At 51.6% G+C, this 22042-nt stretch overlaps 1 protein-coding gene across 3 annotated transcripts in view; it reads left to right on the forward strand.

Annotated features, from left to right (window-relative positions):
• The window catches only part of TENM2 (teneurin transmembrane protein 2), a 1118865-nt gene that overhangs the window by 1000988 nt on the left and 95835 nt on the right, over positions 1–22042 (forward strand). For all 3 annotated transcript variants that reach the window (XM_066273223.1, XM_066273224.1, XM_066273225.1), the window contains one exon: positions 20406–20552. In XM_066273223.1, coding sequence (XP_066129320.1) covers positions 20406–20552 — 147 coding nt within the window. The remainder of the gene's footprint in view (positions 1–20405; positions 20553–22042) is intronic.

Below are 22042 nucleotides of genomic sequence, written 5' to 3' on the forward strand. Positions count from 1 at the left end.
AACCGCTTGTGTTAACCTTGGTGCCTGGGCCCCTCCTCCTGTGGGAGGAGCTTGTGGGGATCCCTGAACTAGGCTGCCTAAAGCAGGGAAAATACAGGCAGCAAGAAAAAAAGGGAGAGATGCAGAAATGGCCCGGTGAGGATCCGACTGCCACATGCAGCAACATGGGTGTTAGAAACATGAACGAGGGGGACACACGTATGGTATTGCATGCGTGTCGGGTCCATACCTCCTCGGCTTCCAGCTGAGCAACGGCAGCTCTACTCCTTCATTCGTTCAAGAAGCATCTGTTGAGCACCTAGCAGGTGCTGGGTTCGCTCAGCGCATGTGTCCTCTGGTGAGTCCCTGGGCAGCAGGGGTCAGGGAGAAGTGGTTTGCAGAGGGGCAGGTGACAGTCTGAGTAACTTTAGACACCCCCTCCCCCTTAGCTCTCATGAGACTTCGCTGTTCTCTAACTGGAGACACCCTTCCTGGTGTTTCTTCTGCCAATAATTTTTGTTTGATTTCTCAACATTCCTCCTCCTCACTCACAAGCCTCCCAAGGCGATCCAGCGCAAGGAACTTCAAATGGTAGTTATGAGTTCATTTGTAACACAATGTAATCACAGAAAAGAAAGCAGGCAGGTATCAAATTGTGTGGATGCACGGAAATGACGCCCTCATAACTGTTAATCCTTTCAACCACTGGAGAAACTTAGTTAAATCAAATGAAGATGGCGGCTCGTTAAATATTTATTTTCTTTCCTATCCTTATTTATCTTTTAATCCTCCATCTATGGCACAGCTTGTTCCTGTTAACTAACACTCGTTCATTAAGTCTGGTCTTCTCTTCGCTAGAGAGAGCTGTATTTTTATTTATTACAAAAAGCCTTCAGACGCTTATAATCTAATTTCGTTGGATTACTGCTTGGGCATTGCTAAGTAAGAAGACCGTGCGGTTTACAGGTGGAATTACTGACAGGGGGAGGGGGTGGGAGCGACCAAGTTTTCTCCTCGTTCCTCTCTGACGGGAGGAGGCTGGGCAGGCCTCTCCTCTGTTAGGGGAGTTGGCCTAGATTTGGATAATGAGGGCACTGTGAGTTCAGTCTCTTTGTTGGCTACAAGAAGGGGAGGGAGGGCAGAAAGTGTTGTCCACTCAGATGCCCCAATCTGGAGGAGGCAAGAGCCGTGGGAGTGGTCCCAACCTGGAAAGGGAAGCCCCACTCGCAGGGGCGGACACGACTCACCTCCTCCAGCCACACGTTGTCATGTAGCCTCGTTTGGCCAAACTTTCTATTTCCCAATAGAAGCCAGGAGTTGGGATTGTGATGCATCATCCCCCGATTTTTAAGTGTTGGTAAACGGTTCACAGTTTGGGAGAACGCTCTACCAGCCATGCAAGCGAGACAGGGAGGTGATCAATGTGCCGCCTGTGAGCACTGACACCTGTTTCCAGGGCAGGGTTAGTACTCCGTTAGAGAGCGTCATTTGCCTGGATGGAGACCAGGACAGCTTTGGCTTCTCTTCTCTGATGGCCCCAACCTCCTGGTGACTAGTTTCAGCCGTTCGGAGTCTCATCACCATGGTACCATGGCTTAGCCTTGCACTTACACGGTGCATTTTCTCCAAGGAGCTCAAAAGACTTTGTGTTGCCTCAGTCAACCTCCCAATAGCCCCATGAAGCAGGCAGGTAACTATAGCCCCCAGACACACAATGAGCAGCAACGGGAACTGTTTTACATAAGGCAGCGAGGCTGACTCGTTGGTTGGAAGCCACAGTCTGCATAATTGGCAGACACAGCAGTCAAGAAGCATGGGCAGGGTTCCCCATCAGTGCCCCCCGGGCTGCCCTGTTTGGCTTCTCTCCCTTCCATCTGCTCCAGTTGACAGCCAAGCCCCGGATCTCAACAACATGGACAGGCAAACTGAGCCACTGACTAGTTTCCGTTGTGCATGTGAGTGTGTACACGTCTGTGTGTGCATGCATGTGTGTGTGTGTGTGTGCATGTGCGCACGCCCATCTGACTTCTCGGCAGGCCCAGCATGATACTTCCACACCCATTACCACATGTCTCTGCGTTGGTCATTGGTCGAACGCCATGCACTGAAATGCTACTTTTGCAAATGCTCAACACCTAGAAACTCCACAGAGACGTCTTCAGGATTCTGGATACATTGCCTAATGATTCATGCTGCTAGGGATCCCCACGTCCCTTTCTCTTCCTGGGACCGATAGAGTTTCCATCTCCCTAACAGAGCTGGCATGTGTGCCAGCTTTTTGGCCCTAACGGATTAGCAGGAATGGCCACGTAGCACAGGGACAAGGGCCAGAACAGTGCAGGGAAGGGCCAGGAACAAAGATCTAATCCGAGCTGGCTTGGATAGAACAGCCGAGAAGGTCACACTGACCAGCAGTGACTGGAGTTCTGAGTCTGTCATCACGTCCCCGCTGTGACTGAGTTCAAGGGCCTTGTTACGAAATCGCCCTGCCCAGTGCCTTCCCATTGGTTCATGGGCATATCACTCTCTGTCCTGCTCTACGCAGGGGACTTTCTTGGGCTTTCAGGCTTGACCCAGAGAGATGACTCCAGTACAGAAGGGTAACCTGTTGATCTTTGTCCCAGGAGAGCAGAGCACCGGTGTTCTGCATTTTCTAGATTGCTTCATTCTTCCTCCCAAATCATCTCAGATCAGGCGACTGATTCCTGGGAACAGTTCCCAGCACGATAGCAAACTGCAGTCCTTCACTGCCTCTGCGCGTGCGCAGGCCACGAACGCCCTTCAGAGGCAGGTGCAGGGCAGAGAAACGCCTGCCGCTTCCAGCGCACGTGTTGGGGAGATAACTGGACTTCCTGCCATTGGCCCTGCGGAGGCTGTCATACCTCCCCCCCATCTGACTCCACAGGCCGGGCCACTCTAGAGTCAAAGGCAACGGCCTTTTCTAGGAATGAAGACTCAAGAGGTCCCACAGACGAGCACTAGCAATGTCTCGATCTAGGCAGAAGTGCAGTGGAATAAGCAGCCAGAACCAGTCATGCTGTTTTAGCTCGTCCCAGGAGGTCAAAATCAATACGAATATTTTTAAAGTATGGAGACTTCAAAAGTCATTTCTTGATACATACCTGAGTATATATTATCAAGAGATGGCCCTTCCTTCCTTCCTTCCTTCCTTCCTTCCTTCCTTCCTTCCTTCCACCACCCTGGAAGAAACTGACTTTGCATTCCGCTTGGCTGTTCAGGATGGAGGTTCTCAAAGGCCAGCCGAAGCTTGTCCTTAGCTCCATTCTTCATGTCTCTCAAGATATCACGCCAACAAATCACAATTTGTGTTTTTTATCCACATACACAAACAAATGTGCTGGGGAACTCAAGGGCCACCATGTTAGGGACACCTTTGTTATAACAGCCTCCGGATGACATTCTATAAATTTTCCCCCAAAAAAATCTTTTTAAAAAGGCAGGGAAGCCACCAGTTTCCTCCGTGCTGCTGAACCGGGTGAAGCCTGCAGTGCCCCATGGCACAGTGAACGGGCTGCCGTCTCTGTGGGTCTGCAGGCAGGTTCCAGCCCACCCGGGTGAACAGCAGACAGTAAAACCCAGGGAGGTCCACCCAGGCAGACGGGAGTCAGGTCGGCAGTGAGTTCGGCCCCTGGAGTTGACACCCTCAGCCCTGCTTAGCCTTCGGGAGAAAAGGAACTAAAACTCCAGGCTGAGCCAAGCATCTGGGTAGACCAGCAGGTCGCTTTGAGGTTGCGTCTCACTGATCTCCGCAGACTGGGCCTGCTTTAGCTTGACATTTAAATTTCTGCTCCCATCACCGGTTGAGATTGGGTTACACTAAGTAATGTGACTTTTAACATATTTTCTGAGCAGTGAAAGCAAATGATGGCAGTGTTATAAAATCGTGTCTTTCAGGAGACATTAAAATGTTACCGACACCGATCACAGCAAGGTAAAAAAGCCACAAGCCCGGGACTTTGAGGGGAAGGAGAACGGAGGCTCCTAGAAGCAGCAGGAGACTGATGCATAGAGACAGTCGTTAAAGCCAAGCGGGGAATGGCTTTAGCAGCTAGACATGCACATTGCTGGGGGATTATCCTTTTTATGTGTTTCCCCCCCCTGCCTATTGAAACCCTTACAATGCCTCCCAGGGAAGATGGTCTCTGGAAGAGTCTATTCCTTTGGTTTGGCCAACCCTGGCACCCAGCACAAAAACATACCCCCCAGAAAACCTAAATTATCCCCTGCTTTGGAGCTTGGAATACAGCAGGTGCTCAGTCAGCACTGGCTGACCGGCTGGCTTGAGCTTCCCCCCAGGCAGGACCCTCTCGAGTTATTTAAGAGAGAGAAAAGAAGAAGAGTATCTAGGGGAGTGGTCAGGGAGGGTGTAGAGAGAAGCCCACCAAGAGTTAGCATCGAAAATACTGTGTTTCATAGCTTCCAAAATGGCCATGGGTTAGAAGTCAAGAGCTGGAGGCCAAGAAGGAAAAGGGCGTAACAAAGTAGCAGAAGGGTTTCTCCCGAGATTTCCAGGATGAGGGTCTGAACTACAGGAATGGGTTGGCTTCATGCAATACATTCAAAATGGGATCCGTATCACCCCCTAAGAAAGTGAAAAATGGTTTTTTGGGGAGGGCGAAAACAAAATGTTGCTTTTTATCTATAAAACACAGATATATGTGCAATAAGCAAACAGATAAAGAGTATATCTGTGACATTAAATTTTCATGCTAGGGAAAGCAGTGAGGAGGGAGGAAAAGGTCTAGAAAGGTCCGTGGTGAAGGAGATAATGACCCAAAGATAGCTGAGAAATATTCATCTAGTAGAAGAGATGATGGGTAGGTGTGTTTCTAGAACTTCAATAGAAGTGGCCTCAAGTGTCTCTGCTGAAGATACAGTATTGCTCAGGAAGCTTTGCCAACTCATGTTTCCATCTTGATCACCACCAGTCTGCTGGCTAAGGCTCATACCAAATCAGCTTGGACTAAAATAGCAAGAAAGGCCAAATAATTCATTTTTTTATGTGTTTTGAATTTACCGACTGACTCAAGTCCCTCTTCAGATAACGACAGCTAACACCACGTACTGACCATAACACGGGTCAGCCCCCCACCTACCTTCTCTCATCTAATCCTCATCTCGATTTGCTGGGGTGAAAACTATTATCATCATTGCACAGGTGAGCAAGCTGGGGCTCAAGGAGGTTAAGCAGACGGTGTAAGTCTTTAACTGTCGGTGACGGGGGCGGGGGGGGGGGGGGGAGGCGAGTTGTTCTCAATCCAGGTTTACTTGACAGAGAGACCAGGTGTAACCATGAAACTATTGTGATCACCTGCTTCGACCCCAGGTAGTTGCTTGCAGCAGGAGGATTACTTTGGAGGCCAGCAATGAAATCAAGGGAGGGAGACCAGGGAGACAGCCTCACCTATCAGTAAAGTCACCACCTGCAGGAGTGTTTCTTTGATGACGGAGGACAGTCCCCCCTGGCAGAACGCTTTGGGGATTCTCTGCTATCCAAGGGCCACCCCAGACAGCACAAAGTGGTCTCAGGTTCTGAAAATGACTGCTCTTCCGTATCGGCATCGCTGGCCTTCTTCCCCAAGTTTAAGCTGGCTTTCTATTCAGGGTTCACATTTCCACCAACTTCTCATTAAATTAATTATTCAATGCCGTTCCGAGTTAGCGTTCTCGCGGCAACAGTAACTCCGCCCTGGCTAGATTGCGGCGTAAATTGAGCAGCGTGTTTGGCAATAAAGTTAATTTTATATTCACCAGAGAACTGAGGTAGAGCTGCTGTGGGAAACCATCACTGCAAATCTCTTGACTGGGGTGGCATTTAAATTCCCAGCCTCGGCACTGCCCGCCGTGGCCCCTTTCGCGCCGACGCTGAATTTGCTTCACAGCCTGGCCCGGCTGCCCCTGAACTTGGGAGGCCTGTCTGAGTCGAACATAGCAGCCTTCTAGTTCGCTCAGCCTTCTTGCTTTTCCTAGTACAGAGAAATAGCCAAGAAAACAAAAACGATTCCCATTTTCATCTTGAAGATGTCGGTTTTCGGGAAGGTGACTTATCTGTAGCAGCGCAGCCAGGGAGAAGCACCCAGTCTCAGGCCGTGTCAGCGGCAGCAGGTGATGCCGTCGCATTTGTGTTGAGCCAGGATTCTCCTCCAAGGGTGTTTTTGGCTCTGTGCTGTATTAGCCAGTACACAAGGGGGTGACCTCTGAAAGCTCCCGCATCCTTGCCTGTGCCATTAATCACGCAGGCACACAGGGCCATACATCAGAACTTATTGGAGCTCCGGAAAAGCTAAACATTTTCCCAGAGCCACATAAAACCCAAGCATCTCTAAATCAAGACGCATTGCGGGGCCTCTCTAAAAGGACCATTCAGCAGAAATGAGCTAGAACTGGGGCTAAATCCTGGCGGCCGAGGCCTGTGCCCAGGCGAGGGCGGAGGCTTGCTTGGGAGGGATAAGCAGAAGGAGATGAAACTCGGAGATGGTTCGAGAGGGGAGCGTTCCATCTCCAAGGATTATCGATTCCTGTAGCTTTAATTGGAAAAATCAGTCATGCTTTCTGCCCCCCGGGGGTGGCCCGGCTGCAGCTTGGGAGCGTGTGTGGGAACCCTGCAGGTTAGCAGCTGAGAAGCAGCCCCCACTCCCCACTCAGTGATCCAGTCAGCTGAAAGGTGACTTAGCCGAAACAGTGCTTGCTGTTTTTGCGTGTTTCAGAAGTATTTGCCAAAAGGGACTTGGGTTTCTCTGTGAGAGGATTTCAAAAAGGAGGGAGCTCTCGCCCTGCTAAGGGCACACTCATTATGCAAAACTGAAGAGCAGCACCTAACAATAGCACAGGCCAGGTTGTTGGGATTCTGGCTGCATTTTGTACTCTGTCAGAAAACAAGCCTCCTTGTCCCTATGCTGCACCGCACAGAGATGCACCTGCTGATCGAGACTGTGGCAGAATTTGTAGATAAAGACCCTGTAATGACCAGTGACTGCCCCCCAAGTCCTCGATCAGCTAAAAACTATGTTAAGAGAAGGATTAGAATACTACATGCAAATAGGGTTTCAAAGAGTGGGATTAAGTTCATGATGGCTCAGGTTACCTGGGTCACAAGGATGGGAAAGGAAGAATGCTAGAAGGTGGTGGATTCATGTGTGAGGGCGGGGCTGGGAGGCACCGTGCGAGCCAGAGGAAAGAAAAGAGGGTGAAGAAGCAGAGGACGGATTGCAATGTTTTTCATTGTTTCTGTACCAGGCAAAGGAACGTAAAACAAGATAAAATATGGTTACTGTATGAGGTCATCGGACATGTAGTGTTTTGAGAATAAATCTTCAGAGAGTTTGTAGAGATTGGTTGGTAAAGGAAGCCTTGATAGATTAATAAATAAATATCAATAGATGGATAGATGGATGATAGATAGAGGAAGGGAGGGGAGGGGAGGGGAGGAGAGGAGAGGAGAGGAGAGGAAGAAAGGGTGGGTGGGTAAAGATTGTTTTTCAAGTGTGGTTGAGTGCCACAATTCACATGGGTCCAGCTGACCAATAGGAATAAATAGAGTGCAAAGGAATTAAAAGCCCAGGTATCGTAACCTGGGAGGGTGTTGGTTTGAGGTGGTCCAAGGAGGCCCTATTGCCAAGAACTAGATGAAACTGGTGGAGTAAATGCAGCTGCGTGATCTGAAGTCATTACATTAAGAAAGTTATGAAGTCGGCTTGCTAGAGATGTTCCAGGTGAGATGGTCAACCCTGACCCTAGGGACAGAGCCTGGGTGACTCCGGAGTTCTCTGCTGTCCTCCACCCATGCCACCATTTCCCTTCGCCTCCAAATGTTGTGTTCAAGAGTAGAGCAACTTGGAGAGGAGGGCACAGCCACCGCACAGCCCAACCTCCTCAGCCTCATTTGTTTGCTGACTCCTGGCTGGGTGTTTCATTTGTGTGTAGCCACCAGAGGGCTATTTTATGGACAGTGTATTGTATCCTCTGCTTCTGTCTCCCAAAGTCTTCCCTTTTGGAAGGACATGCAGGGAGCCCTAGACACACCTAGCGGTGCCACATAGAGCCGTGGTGGCAGGGCATGGTACGATGCCCGAACCACCACCCTGGCTCACCAAGATTACCCCTCGGGCCCGCCTCCTGGCCAGCCTCCCCGTCTGTCCTCCCAGCACAAAGGGATCCTTACAAACTCGAGTCAGATCAGGGCATCCTCTGCTCAGAACCCCACGGTGCTTCGTGTCATTCAGGGTAAAGCCTGTGTCTCTCCCATGGACCCCGAGGCCCTGCGTGATCTCGCTGCACGCAGGCTGCTCCACCACACCGGTCACCGTGCGGTCCCTCCAGCACCCCCAGGGCTCTTTGCCTCGGGGCCTTTGTAGCTGCAGGGCCCTCGGCATGTCCCCCCTGGGGGGACATGGGCTCCTGTCCCCCAGACAGCCACATGACTCACTTCCTCCCCCCCCTGAGGTTGTTCAAAGGTCACCTTATCAGCGCGACCTTCCCTCAGCACCCCACACACCAGAGCAGGCCCCGTCTCCCCCCGACTGCCCCAACGCAACCCTCCTCCATTGTCTCCCCTGTGGCAATTTTCACCAACTGACATACTATCATAATTTCTTTTCTTTTCTTTTCTTTTCTTTTTATTGTGGCTCTGCCCCAATTAGAACGTAAGATCTTTGAGAGCAAGACTTGGTCTCTTCTGCCTGTCACGGCATGTCATGTGTCTAGAAAGCAGCTAGCACTCGGTAGACACTCAGCACATCTTTAACGAATGAATGAAAGAATAAACTCACGGTCCCACCCCAGAAGTTGGCATATAACAATATATAGCAGTGTAACTCAGTAAGTGTTTGCTGTGGGGGTAGGTTCCTAACCGGAAAGGTCCTTTTTACCCTTGACTCCCAGACACTAGGCTCATCAAGGACAAGGGTACCAAGAGCACCACCCTTGACTGGGGGCCGCCAAACCACTCAGGCAGGACACGGGGCGGTGGCCCCCCCTTGCAGGATCATCACGGGGCACTCACTGTCTGGTCCTCGGCTTCTGAGACTCCATCTTGGTTGTAGGAACAGAAGCCATCAAGCTGTAGACCGACCCCCTCGCGTGAACCCAAGCTCACCCGTTCATTACGCCCCCCGGGGAAGGAAACCCACATCTCCTCAGGGGAGTCGCCCCCTGAAAGGACCTCTCCGTGGGAAATGAGGTTCATGCGAGAAGACTGCTTGGGGAGCAAGGAACCGAAGCAAGGAGACATCCTGAGGCCACTGCCTCCCAGTGGACTCCCACCTGGCTGGACTCAGAGTTGGACGGGCCTGGGTTCAAATCCTCCGGCTACCGCTTTCAGTGATTACGACCCCAGGCGTGTTCATTCACCTCTCTGAGCTTCAGCTTTTTCAACCACAGTTGAAGATAGAAACGCGTGCCTCGTGTGGTCCTTGTCCGGACCCAGTGAAATAAGACAGAAGAGAAGAGTTGAGCCCGGTACCCACTCATCGAGGGCAGGTGGTGGTGCTCTCTTTCCCCTCGGTGGAGCAGAACACACTGACCTGTGAAGCTCCACACTCCAGGCAGACGGCCGCTCTCCGTGAACATCCCTCCCTGAGCCCGGTGGGGGTTCCTGAAGCCTGGGACCCTTCGCAGGCTCGCCCCGCAGGCCTCTTGTTTTCTGTAAATAACTTGTCACGTCCGTTAAGTGCTGAATCTCACTCATGTAACTCTCGGAAATGTCCTTGTCGATCTCATTTGCATTTCAGTCCTTGGAGGGCACCTTCGTGGGGTCTTTACGGGACCGGTTATGCTGATCTTAGTTTAAATAATAGTGTGCAGTCGCTCCTCGTAGCCAATGCCAGTGCAAAACAGAGGCTTCCCTAAGCCGCACAGACCCTTCTGCAAGCTTTCTAGGTAATTTTTAATGACAGCAAAAATAATAACAGTAGCTGTCAGTGGAACGTTGACTATGTGCACTTACATGTAGCCTACGCACCACGTGTAACACCTGCACTTATACGCATTTACATTCATGCTTAGTTAACTTGTGATATGGAGTCTCTCTTTGAAGCCCCAATACCCGGGTATTTTTATTGCCCTGGTTTTACAGATGAAGATACTAAGTAATAAACAATAATGGACAGAATAATAATTTTTGCCCAAGATCATGCAGCCAAGGCGTGGAGCCGAGATTTGAACCCAAGCAGCCTTCTACTCACTGCCGTGCGGTTACTGGGCTGACCTGGAGCTGGGGCTTGAGAAGGCAGCAGAATCTGTTGGAGGACCCAACGTCCTTGAACCAGCCGCCCAGGACAAAGCGCTGCACCCTCTCCCTTGCCTTTGGGTGCATTTGCCGTGATCCCCACCCTGACCCTGATGGCCACCAATGAGAAAAACCCATCCTCGCTCCGTGTCCTCAGTAGTGACCTCTTATCCCAGGTTGCCTGAAACTGAGGCATTTCTTGGTATTTGGGACCTTCATCGCCTAAACATAGACAGTCCCTGGCACAAGGGGACAACTGGTCACTTTAGTTGAGAGCCCATCCATCTGGTGTCAAATCCTGGCTCCCCCACTAACCGCCTCCGCAACTTTAGCCAAGTTACTTAACTTCTCTGTGCCTCTATGGTAATAGTAGCTACAGTAGAGAGGTGTTGTGACGATTAAATGAGCTAATGCAAGACAAGGCCCAGCGAAGAGAGCCAGGCACAGGCACACCAAAATGTCCCTGTGAGGGCTTGCTATTATTATTGTCATCCTATTAAAAGCTCCTTAGCATCCATAATTACAGTCCTGGGCCAGATTCTTTGCCCTTTCTTTCACATCTCTAAGAAACAAACATGGTCGTGCTTTCCTTACATTTCCTGAAGTTGTGCTGCAAACAGCAACAGCAGAAAAATATATGGCAATTTATCGCTGGCCTGCTTTTACGCAAAAGGTACAAAGAGAGCCGTCAGCCCTGCAGTAAGTAACAAGTCCGTGCCCACGGGCCTCCTAGGTGTTATTTGTATTTTTATGACCCTCCTGTGGCTATAAGGATGCTCAGTGGGTGTAGAAATTGGATGGTTAAAAATAACAAATAAGAAATCAAAGTCGTGCCTCTGTCCCCATCTCCCTACGCAGTAGGTGCCACATTCATTATTGGCCGGACAGCTGTGGGAATAGCAGCACCAGGTACAACAACTTGATTATCCTCCAAAAACCAAATTAAACCACTGGGCTTTCTCCTTACACTCATCCCTGCCTCTGTGTAACACGTGCCCCCCTCCAGTCTCCCAGCGCCCTCCCTCCCATCCTGCTGGGCCCCTCCATTCTCTCAGAAGATGTCAGCTTCTTACAAGTTCAACGGCACAGACCTTCTCCAGCTCCCATCCGCAGCGCTGTCATCAGCTTGGTTTTGGACCCTGTGCCACAACCAGCTTGTTCCTTAGCTTGGGGACATGTCATCCATCCAGGGACTTGGGGCGTGGCAGCAGGGAAACTTATTGTTTCACAGGACCGCTGCGCCCAGGGCACAGTGAAGCAGCGGAAACACCACGCGGTTTGTTTATACGTTTATTCAACAGATGTCACTACCGCCAGACCCCGGGGTGGGCACTGGGCACGCAGCCACATCCTGTCTGGCAGAGGCGGAGTTCCCGCACGCAGGGAGGCTTAGCGGCCCCCGGGAAGGGGTGAGGGGGCATGAAACCGCTGGCTCTCGACCTCAGCTTCACGTGGGAGTCACCTGGGTCGGGCTCAGAAGGTAAAAACAAATACCGGTGGTCTTGTCCTCGGAGATGCCGGCTAAACTGGGGTGCAGCCTAGCAGCGAAAGGGCTCACGGGTCCCAGGTGATTGTACAGGTGCAGCCGAGTTGACGCTCGTGGCTTTGAACAAAGGATTAGTCAGAATTACAGCAATGCTGCAGCAGGGGTCGTGTGCTGTGCGATCCCCTTGTGGCGGAGGAAGCCTGAGCAGGCTCCGGGGAGCCTTCCCTGAGCAAATGCCAGCTGAGCCAGGGGTGCATGGCAGACAGCAAAGTTTAGGAAGAGGATCTGCAGAGGCCAAGAAACCAGATTCCAGGGGACCCAGCAGGGCAGGAGGCTGCCGGCCAGGGGGCGGAGCCTGAAAGGCCAGAGGGCGGAGCCTGAAAGTGACGTGAGGTGAGAAGGGAAGAGCTGGGGGAGGCGGGGCAGGTAATGCAGGGACTCTGCGGCCCTTTTAAAGATATAGGACTTCATCCTGAGGCCATGGGTCCCCAGAGGGAGCAGGCATCCTCATTCGCAACCCCCCCCCATGGGTTGTTAACGTGCGGATCGCCGGCCCCGCCTCCAGAGGCTCTGATTCAGCGGGTCTGGGATGGAGCCCAAGAAGATGCATTTGTGACAAGGTCCTGGGTCCCATTGCTGCGGCTGGTCCCAAGCCCACACTTTGAGAAGCTCTGCTGTGATCTAAAGAGGTGGGAGGAACCTCTGGTGGTTCTCAGTAGCTGTCCGAGTAGACACCCTGGTGTGTGTGTGTGTGTGTGTGTGTGTGTGCGCGCGCGCGCGCGCACACACTGGCCACAAGGTGATATTCACCCGTCACTAGCTCACTGTGTGGAAGGCAGAAAAGGGGTGTTCCAGGGCAGAGACGCAGGCTCCCTCCATGTCCTACGGGGGGGATCATGATTCAGTCTGAGTTCACGCAGGAATTGACATGGCCTTTCCTTCCCAGAAGAGTTCGTTATTCCTGGTGATTGTTGCCTAAACTCTCAGTTTCCTCCCTCATAATCTTCTACTTTAAAAAAAAAATGCATTAATAAGAGCTTGAAGCATCAAAACAGTAAAAAAAAAAATGTGAAAGGATCTTTTTTTTTTTTTCTTTAGTACATTTTTTTCTGAGGCCAAGGCTAAACCAGCTGCCTCCCTTCTCCCAGGCAGACAGAAATGATGCTGATCAGTGAGAATCCAGGTGCATGCAGGAAACGGGCAGAGGAGACAGCTGGACTCAAATCTGTATCCCCTGCGGAGGCTCTGCGGCCCCTGGGGCTGCTGGGGGCGGGGGCAGTCGGCCACGGGAAGGGTCGCAGGCCTTCCCAGCCCCTCCGGCCCCAGCGTCCCCCACCCCCACCTCTCTGCAAACCCTTCAAGACATCAGATGCTGTTGAAACAAACAGAAACATCTGCCTCTGGATCTCCGCGTCTTTTCTGCCAAAGCAGGGGCAGCTGTTGCCAGCTCAGGTCCACTGCAGACTGTCCGTGCCACTTTGTGCCGGGGAACCGCGGCCCCACGCGGGGGAGCGTGAGGGACAGCCCCGCCGTTTCCCTGAGACCAGAACGCCACTTTGGCAGCCAGCCCTTCTCAAATCAGTTGGCGTTTTTAATTTCCCGAGCATTTACCGCCGCTGCTTAGTATAAACGGCCGTGGCACCCCTGGTGGTCCCTGGTCCCCAGCATCTCAGCTGTGTGTGACGCTAAGAGCTCCGGAATGCGGTGGCAGACTCTGTTACACATTTCCAGCCTCTGGCCACTCCTTAGTCCCAATACTGCACAGCTCTCAGAAAAGTGATGTTGGTAACTGTTGAGGGAGAGGGAGTCCCCTAATTAAGTTAACAGGCAAAAGCGCAGTTCTGCCCAAGAGAAAAGGCCACCACCGTTCCTTCTACCTTCCACTCTCCTGCCCCTCGGAATTGCCCGTAGCTACCTTTTTAAGATTTTATTTATTTTTTTACTTATTTATTTTGTGATAAGGTACAGAGAGAGAGGAGGACCGACAGACTTGGCAGAGGGATGAGAAGCATCAATTCTTCATTGCAGCTCCTTAGTTAGCTGTTCATTGATTGCTTTCTCATATGTGCCTTGACGGCACGGGGGTGGCAACAGCAGACCGAGTGACCCCTTGCTCAAGCCAGCGACCTTTGGGCTCAAGACAGTGACCATGGGGTCATGTCTATGATCCCGCGCTCAAGCCAGCGACCCCACGCTCAAGCTGGTGAGTCCGCGCTTGCCTGTAGCTTCTTCAACAGGGTTTCTCCTCACTCAGCTGGATTCTCCGCGGTGGTCTTCGGGGGTGGGGGGCAGTGAGGATTGCCCAGGATGTGATGCAATCACACAGTGACGACACCCAAGAAACCTGCATTTTTAATATTTCATTTTATTTTATTCATTTTTAGAGAGGAGAGAGAGAGACAGAGAGAGAGAGAGAGGAGAGAGAGACAGAGAGGAAGACAGAGAGAGAGAAGGGGAGAGGAGCTGGAAGCATCAACTCCCATATGTGCCTTGACCAGGCAAGCCCAGGGTTTCGAACCAGCGACCTCAGCATTTCCAGGTCGATGCTTTATCCACTGCGCCACCACAGGTCAGGCAAAACCTGCATTTTTAAACTTGAAGTAGGGTATAGGCTCTTGTTCTTTCCCTGACCTGGAGGTGAAGCAATGAGAAATGGCCTGCCTTTCTAAGGATGCATGCAAGAAAAAGCCTACCACTAATTATAATATTTGTAATAGCCACCATCGCGTCAAGGCAAACAAGGGTTCCGAGCTCTGTGCTAAAATCGTTGCCTTTGTCATTTCACTCAACCCTTCTGGCATCTGACGAAGTATTATCAATCATCCCTGTTCAGTTATTCGTTCAACAAACATTTATTGTCTGCTGTCTGTCGACTATTTTTCTAGACACCGAGGCTGTCTCAATAAACAAAAGAAAGAAAAACCCAGCCTCAGGGTACGTTTTATTCTGTCAGGAGGGACAATAAATAAGATTAAACTAGCAAGATGTTAATTTTACACACAGGGGTGAGAGGTGAGCTGACCAGCTCAGGGTCACACAGACCAGCAAGAAACAGATCTAGGTTTTAATCCCAGAACTCTCTGACTCCACACAAGGTCCAAGTTTTCCCTTGACCTAGAAAAGACTTTCCACGGGGGTTGAATCCAGGACGCGGCCGCTTGCCTCCTGGTCTGTGGAACCGGGCAGGGACGGCTCGCTGCTGTAGATTTCCTTGTCATCTGTCTTCATTCTCATGCAGCCTGTTTGTGTGTTCACTTGCTTTTCCATCTGGGTAGCTAGCGTGTTGGCCTCTCTGCTTTTCTGCTGTATGCTCGATGTTGGATACTAAAATGCTACTTCTCTCTCCATACCCCTTATATGACATTAGCCGCTTATTTCTACCTCTAAATTGCTGCACATGGTGGACCATTTCTTGATGCTCTTTTAGGAAAGCCTTTTATGGTAATTATAGCTTTCTTCAAGTGCATTTACGCTCCCCTCTTTACTGTGCTGTAGACATTATTTTGCTCATGCCTAATTTTCATTAGGGCAAAAAGCCTGCCTTCCTGGTATCTATGTTGATGGAGTTTGGAGGGAAGGGAAGTTGAGTTGTTTGGGTTTTTCGGGTGTTTTTGTTTGGTTTTTTCTTTTTTAGTGTTTGAAATTTTATGCGTAAAACATTCTTGAAAACTATTCCGTTTCCACTCTGCCGGAGGTATTAGAGATGCCGATTTCAGTGAGAAGTCATCCATCCGTTCATCCATTCCCCAACTATTGATTGGGTACTGGCAATCCAACAGTGAACGAGACAGACACGGTCCCTGTCCTGACAGGGTGACGTCATAATAGGCGTGCCCAAGAGAGACTGTTCGGCCGTGCACTACTGCCCCGTTCGAGGGGCAGCGTGCAAACTGAAGTTAACAGTGATGTGAACATTTGTCACAGAGGTTTTCTTACGGAGGGACAGCTGTGTAGGCGAATGAGTATCAAGGAGGTGCCAGACCCTTGTGATCTACTAGTGGCAGGTAGGATAACACAGGGTCAGATAAAGGTGCCGTGACAGGCGTAGCTAGCCCAGATACTGGAGCCCTGGAAAGACTTCCTGGAGGTGAATTCTGCCTGGGAATCTGAAAGATGGTTTCAAGTTAGGCAGATGAGGAAAGAAACAAAGGAAAGGCCCGATGACGTCCATCTGAGCAAAGCCTGACGAGATCCTGAGGTAGGCCGACGCGGTGAGAACCGGGGGTTGTTGTATAAGATCTGTAGGGTGGATTAAGGACCTCAGACTTCACCCTGGGGGTCAGTGGAAAGTGGTAGCATGTTCTCAGCAGCAGCAGGAATCGAGAGAAATGGGCCGCGGTGCAAGGCTGGAAGCCGGGAGACCAGGTAGGAAGGTGGATGAGAGGCCAGTCCAGAGCAGGGATGAGAAGGTCTTGCGTTAATGCAGCAGCAGTGGGACCTGGGAGTGGACGGCAGGTTCCGGAGACATTGAAGACGAAGGACAGGGAGGACTTCTGGTAGCGAAGAGGATGGTGGCGGAGGACTTGGTCTGTTCGCTCGTTACAGGAGATGAGGAAGCTGACTGGAGGGTGGAGGGCAATGGAGGATGACTCCACGTGTTTAGTCGTGGGCGGCGGTGTACACGGAGGTGCCATTCATTGATCAACGGGAGTTTGGGGGGGAAGGAAGACAAAGAGGCTGGATTCTGTTGCATTTGAGATGCTTGTGAGTGAACAGTGGAGATGCTGAGATGTAAGTGGAGTCCAGGGCTGCAGTTGAAAAGACAGGAGTCATCTGAATAGGCGGGGGGGGGGGGGGGGGGGGGGGGGGGGGGGGGGGGGGGGGGGGGGGGGGGGGGGGGGGGGGGGGGGGGGGGGGGGGAGGAGACTGGGGGGTTGGGTTTGTTTGCTTGTTTGTGTGTCTTTAATGTTTATTGATTTTAGGGAGGGGAAAGGAAAGAGCCAGAGAGAGACAGGAACATCTGTCCCTGTACCGTAGGTGCCCTGACCGGGGATCAAACTGCACCCTCTGCGCTCCAGAACGATGCTCCAACCAGCCAAACTATCCGGCCAGGGCTGTTCATTTGTTCAATCCCAAATTTCTGCAGCAACTCTAATTTTTGTTAGGGCAAAAGGCCTGCCTACCTGGTAATGGTGCCAGTGGAGTTTCTCTTCTAGTGGTTGGAATTTTGTGTGTAGAAAGTCTTGGAAACTGTGCCAAAGGCGTTGGAAGTGTGCCAGAACCCGCCCGAGATATCACTGATGCCCTTGGGTGTTCTCCCTGGGAAGTGGACTTGGACTTTGAGAAGGAGGCCACCCCTGTCTTCTCAGGACTCTCGGGAGAGTCTCTAGATAAAAGCCAGGCTGAACTAACCCAGCATGACTGACCGCTTTCCGTTTATTCAAGCACCCACTCTGTGCTTGACATGAGGCCAGACCCCGGGATCTAACAGCAAACAAGGAAGTCTCAGGCCTCAGGGAGGGAGCTTTGGTCTAGGGCAGGGTTTCTTGACCTCAGCACTATTGACATTTGGGGCTGGGATCATTCTTTGTTATGGAAACTCTCCTGTGCTTTGTAGGATGTTAGACAGTAGCATCTCCCCCAAATTGTGATAATCAAAAATGTCTCTAACCGTTGCCAAACGCCCCCTGGAGGGAATGACGGAAGACAGAGTTGCCTCAGTGGAGAGTTACTGGCTGAGGGTCATGATAGCACGTGAAGTTCCCAGACAGCAAGCGCTCTGGCTGCGTAAGGAACCAAATACCCGCAGGCATTCTGTGTAGTGGTCTTGGAGATAGGCACCCCCCCCCCAGGAGGTCAGTGTGCTAACCTCAAATCCAGAAATCTCCGCGCCAGAGCCCTCTCACATCCCCAGGTATGAGCCCCTAAACCCCATCCAACTCCAGTTATAGGATCCTCTCCAGAGAAAAGCCGCACTGGACACCCATTTGCCCTCCAGACTAATTACTTCCTATGTTTTGTTTTTCCTTAAGCCGAAGCTGGCTTTGCACTTTAGAAACACAACCCATCGCCTCCTCAGAAGGCCACCAGCAGAATGAACTTGTGCTAGGGGTAGCTTGGGGTTGCCTAGCAACGCCACGTGCCTACCAAGGCTGTTTTCTTCCTCTTCAAGCTAAAAGCAAAGTCCTGTCCATTAATTCCCAGCTGCCCTGAAACTTCTCAGAGATTTGCCAGCTTCCTACTGTTCGTGTTTTCATCTTCCTCATGTGAGGTGGAGAAAACTGGCGACTGTGGTCTGTTTATCTCACTTCAGCTTGTTGGGAAGGGGGAAAAAAAATGAGAGAAAACGAAGAAGGGAGGGCCTCATTCAGTCTAGGAGATATATATATATAGAGAGAGAGAGAGAGAGCGCGCATATCTCTGACTGGCATGCTAGTGTTCTTTGCAAATTTAAATTTTCTGTAGTGGACGAGGGTTTCCTACACAATAAGGCTTCTTCGGCGACTCTGGGCGTGGTTGTAGCCAAACATGAGACCTCAAAGTAGCTAAATAACAAAGCCCACATACTAGACGGCACGCTGAGCACATGCAGGTGGGTCTGTCATTGAGCGTGTTCTCTCTGATCCGGTCCCCAAAACTCACTTGGTAGAAATTGTAAAGCTGGAGACAGCTGGAGGTTGGAAATAGTCTTTTTCCTTGAGAACCTGTGAAATGTCCCTTGGGTTTTGGGGGGGGCAGTGGCTTCCCTTCCCAGCACAGACGCAGTATGAGCAGGGAGTGTGTCACTGGTCTTCCAGGCAGGACCACAGTCACCCCTTGGTGAGGAGAGATACGGGAGCAGGAGTGTGGACTCAGTGAGGGCCGTGCGCACACACAGGCGTGTGGCGTGCATCCTGGATGGCGTGCAGGATTGTGCGGCAAAGAGAAGGCAGATGCCCTGGTGCCTCATCTCTCTTCTAAAGACAGCTCAGCCTCCTTACAGAGTCGTCCCCAAAGGGAGCTTCTCCTCCGTCACTCATCCCGGCTCAGTCCCGTCCTAACCAGGAGACACGGGGAGAGGGTGTGGGGGAGGAGAAGCCCTGAGGAGTGACACGTCTTAAAGAAGTCCATTTCAAACGCAGTTTCAGACCCTTCAGATCTTTCTTCTTAGAAGGCGTCCTTTTAAATTTCCGCCGCCGCCACCACGCGCACCCCGTCATTCAGTGTATCGGCATTCTCCGACCGGGTCCTGGAGAGGAAAGAGAAAACATGCCTGGTGAGGGCCTCGGAAAGGCTTCCGACTCCGAAGACTTGGGCCACCAAGGCTTCGAATCAGCTAGCGCCATCGTGACAAAGCTCATCACCCCTCCACCACGGCCCCATCCACCCTACACTCCGTGTGAGTTAAAAAGAGACTTAAGAAAGAAGAGAGCTAGAGCTGGAGGTGGAGATGGCGACAGGCGTAGAGTCAGAACGAGAGAGACAGAGGTGGACGTTCGGGAGAGTTACTCTGTGGCGACAGTGAAATGGATGGGCACTCGGGGGTGTATAAATGAAAAAAGAAAATGTACCCTAGATTTCACGACTCTGTCAGTTGGCTAGAAGTCATGGATGGCATTGTGCACTTAAAACAGGTAAATGGTGTGGCTTGTAAATTATGCCTCCCAGACAGCTGCTAAAAGAAAGAAAAGTGTTGTTTTTTTTAAGCATTGCTAGGAAGGACTGCTTGCCAGCCAGCAGGTCCTGTGAGTGTGGCCACACCCAGCCGGTTCTGTGTGTCTCTCTACATCTTGTGAAGGGCAGCAGAGGCTGTGCTGGGGGGGGGCTCCCCTTCTCTCTGTGGAGCCCCCCACCTTGGTCTCCTGTCCTCATTCAGGCTGTATTTGAGGAGGCTCAGGTCAGGGCAGTGGACGCTGCGCTTGTGTTGAGTGCGGGAGAAAGTAGGGAACTAGGCAGGCGGCGGACTTCACACATAACCCCTCCCCCCCCAACAGAAAAGAAAACCCCCGAAGAAGTCCCTGAGCCCACTCCCTTCCCCGCGTCACGCATCACACAGGCATTCCTCTGTCTCTTCCCTCTTCACGGCCCTCAGCGCCTCTTTCTCCACAGCCCTCAGATCCGGCAGTATTTTTCAAGCACACCATAAAGGAGCTTGTGATATGCTGCCAACATTTGAAAGTGCCCCTTAAAAGGAAATATTACAGAAATATGAAAATAGCCGCCCAGCAGAACTATCCAGAGTTCTTGGCCATAAGAAGCCCGTGATGATCACATATAAATTTATCTTTAAAATTCTGTAAGTTGGAGAGCTCTTTGGCTCCATCCTGGGTTGATAGGGAATTTTCTCTCTTCTGCAGAAGAAGCTTCTAAAAAAAAGCAAGAAAGAAAAATACATATATACATTTTTTTTTTTTTTTGAGGTAGCATCAGTCCTGAGCCAGTGGCTAGACACGACAGCCTAGTTAGTCCCATTGCGAGCTCAGAGCTAGCTTAGTTTTCCGGAATGCCTCCCCCCCCCCACTTTGGGAAGGCTGCCTCAGACCCCTCCAGACACACAGGCCAGTGTCATGGGGGATCCCCTGCATCTGGGACCCTGCTTTGTCTTGCAGCTGCATGCGTTGCCTGCATCCCCGACTCTCCAGGGCAGGTACAGGCCCCTCTCTGAGGCCGGCCCAGCGGCTGCCTGTGACCTTGCTCCCCCCTGTGCATGGCTCCCCTGCTGCCCCAGCGCGGCCTCACGGCCCCCTTTCTCATCCTCTCCATTTCTCCAACCAGATGGCTGCCCCGATCTGTGCAACGGCAACGGGAGATGCACACTGGGTCAGAACAGCTGGCAGTGTGTCTGCCAGACCGGCTGGAGAGGGCCCGGATGCAACGTTGCCATGGAAACCTCCTGCGCTGATAACAAGGATAATGAGGGAGGTGAGCAAGCGTCTTCTAATCCCCAGCCCCTCAAGAACAGATCACTGCCGATACACGGTCGCCATGAGTCACCTTCCCCGAGATCTCTCCTCTATGCTATTGTCACACATTGTCGTAACACTTCCCGCAAGCGCGGTGTCCTTGGGCCAACAGGGGCTCCTGGAGACACGGGCTGGAGGCACTGGGGTTTGGTGTGTCTTTGGATTCTCAAGTAGGCGTCGCACAGGAAGGTGGCTGGGCCCTGGCTCTACCCTTCGGGGCTGGGGGTTACAAACACACCTCTGTCTACGCTGACAATGTGTGCCTCGTGCCTCACGCGGTGCTGAGATGCCCTAAGCAAGGTATCCTTTCATACAGCCCTTGGGGGTGTTCCTCTCCAGGGGAGGAAACCAAGGTCCCGAGAGCAGTTAAGTATCACTTTGAAGAGCGCTCGGTCCCCAAGGGTAAGACTGGGACCAAGCCCAGCGCTGACTCCAAAGCCCCCGTGAGAACGGGAGGTTGGCGAGCGCCGACCTGCGGGCCACATCCAGCCCACGGCCTGCTTTTCTCCGGGCCCGGGAGCTAGAAACGGTTTTTACGTTTTTAACGGTTGGGGAAAGGAGAGTCTAAAGAAGAATAAATTTCCATGACTCATGAAGACTGTGTGGAAATTAAATTTCAGTGTTCACACTTAAAGCTTTATTGGGACATGGCCACGCCTATTCCCTTATGTGCTGTCCACGGCCACTCTCACCCCGGAAGGCAGCGTTGAGTATTGGACAAGAGACCATGCGGCCGGCCGAGCCTGAGAAAGCTTCCCGGCCTCTGTTTTCATGGCTGAGCTGGACTTCCCTGTTCTTCCCTGGAGCAGTGCTTAAGGTTCTGGGAGAAAGTGGGATTGGGGTAGCAGACGGGCTGCCCCATTTCCTAAGAAGAGCGTACCGTGTTCTCCAGCGTTAGTCCAGGTGGGGGACCCACCCCACCAAAATTGTTTCGGGGTGTAAGAGGACCCACACATCTGATTATTTGATTTAACCAACATGTGTGTAATCCTGCTCTGTGCTGACGACTGCTCTCAGACTGTCATCCGAGACCTCACGGCCCTAAGGGGTCAGCTTCCAAGGTGTCCACAGTGAGGCACAGTCCAATCGGGTGATGGCTGAAAGTGTATGACATTCTATTTGTATAGTTCCTCTTTTTTTTTTTTTTTTTTTTTGTGAGAGAGAGAGAGGGACTGACAGGCAGAAAGGGAGAAAGATGAGAAGCATCATCTCATAGTTGCGGCACCTTAGTTCACTGATTGCTTTCTCATATGTGCCTTAGCTGGGGGGCTCCAGCAGAGCCAGTGACCCTTTGCTCAAGCCAGTGACCTTGGGCTCCAAGCCAGCGCCTTTCTTCTTCTTGACAGACACTGTGCAGTTTCCATAATCTGTTATCACATCTGTACATGCCTATAATTTGTAAATAAACCCATGTACAGTCACAGATAGGAGTGCCCCAATCAGAAAAGG

Source organism: Saccopteryx bilineata, chromosome 4 (assembly GCF_036850765.1).
Source record: "Saccopteryx bilineata isolate mSacBil1 chromosome 4, mSacBil1_pri_phased_curated, whole genome shotgun sequence".
Classification (NCBI taxonomy): Eukaryota; Metazoa; Chordata; class Mammalia; order Chiroptera; family Emballonuridae; genus Saccopteryx; species Saccopteryx bilineata.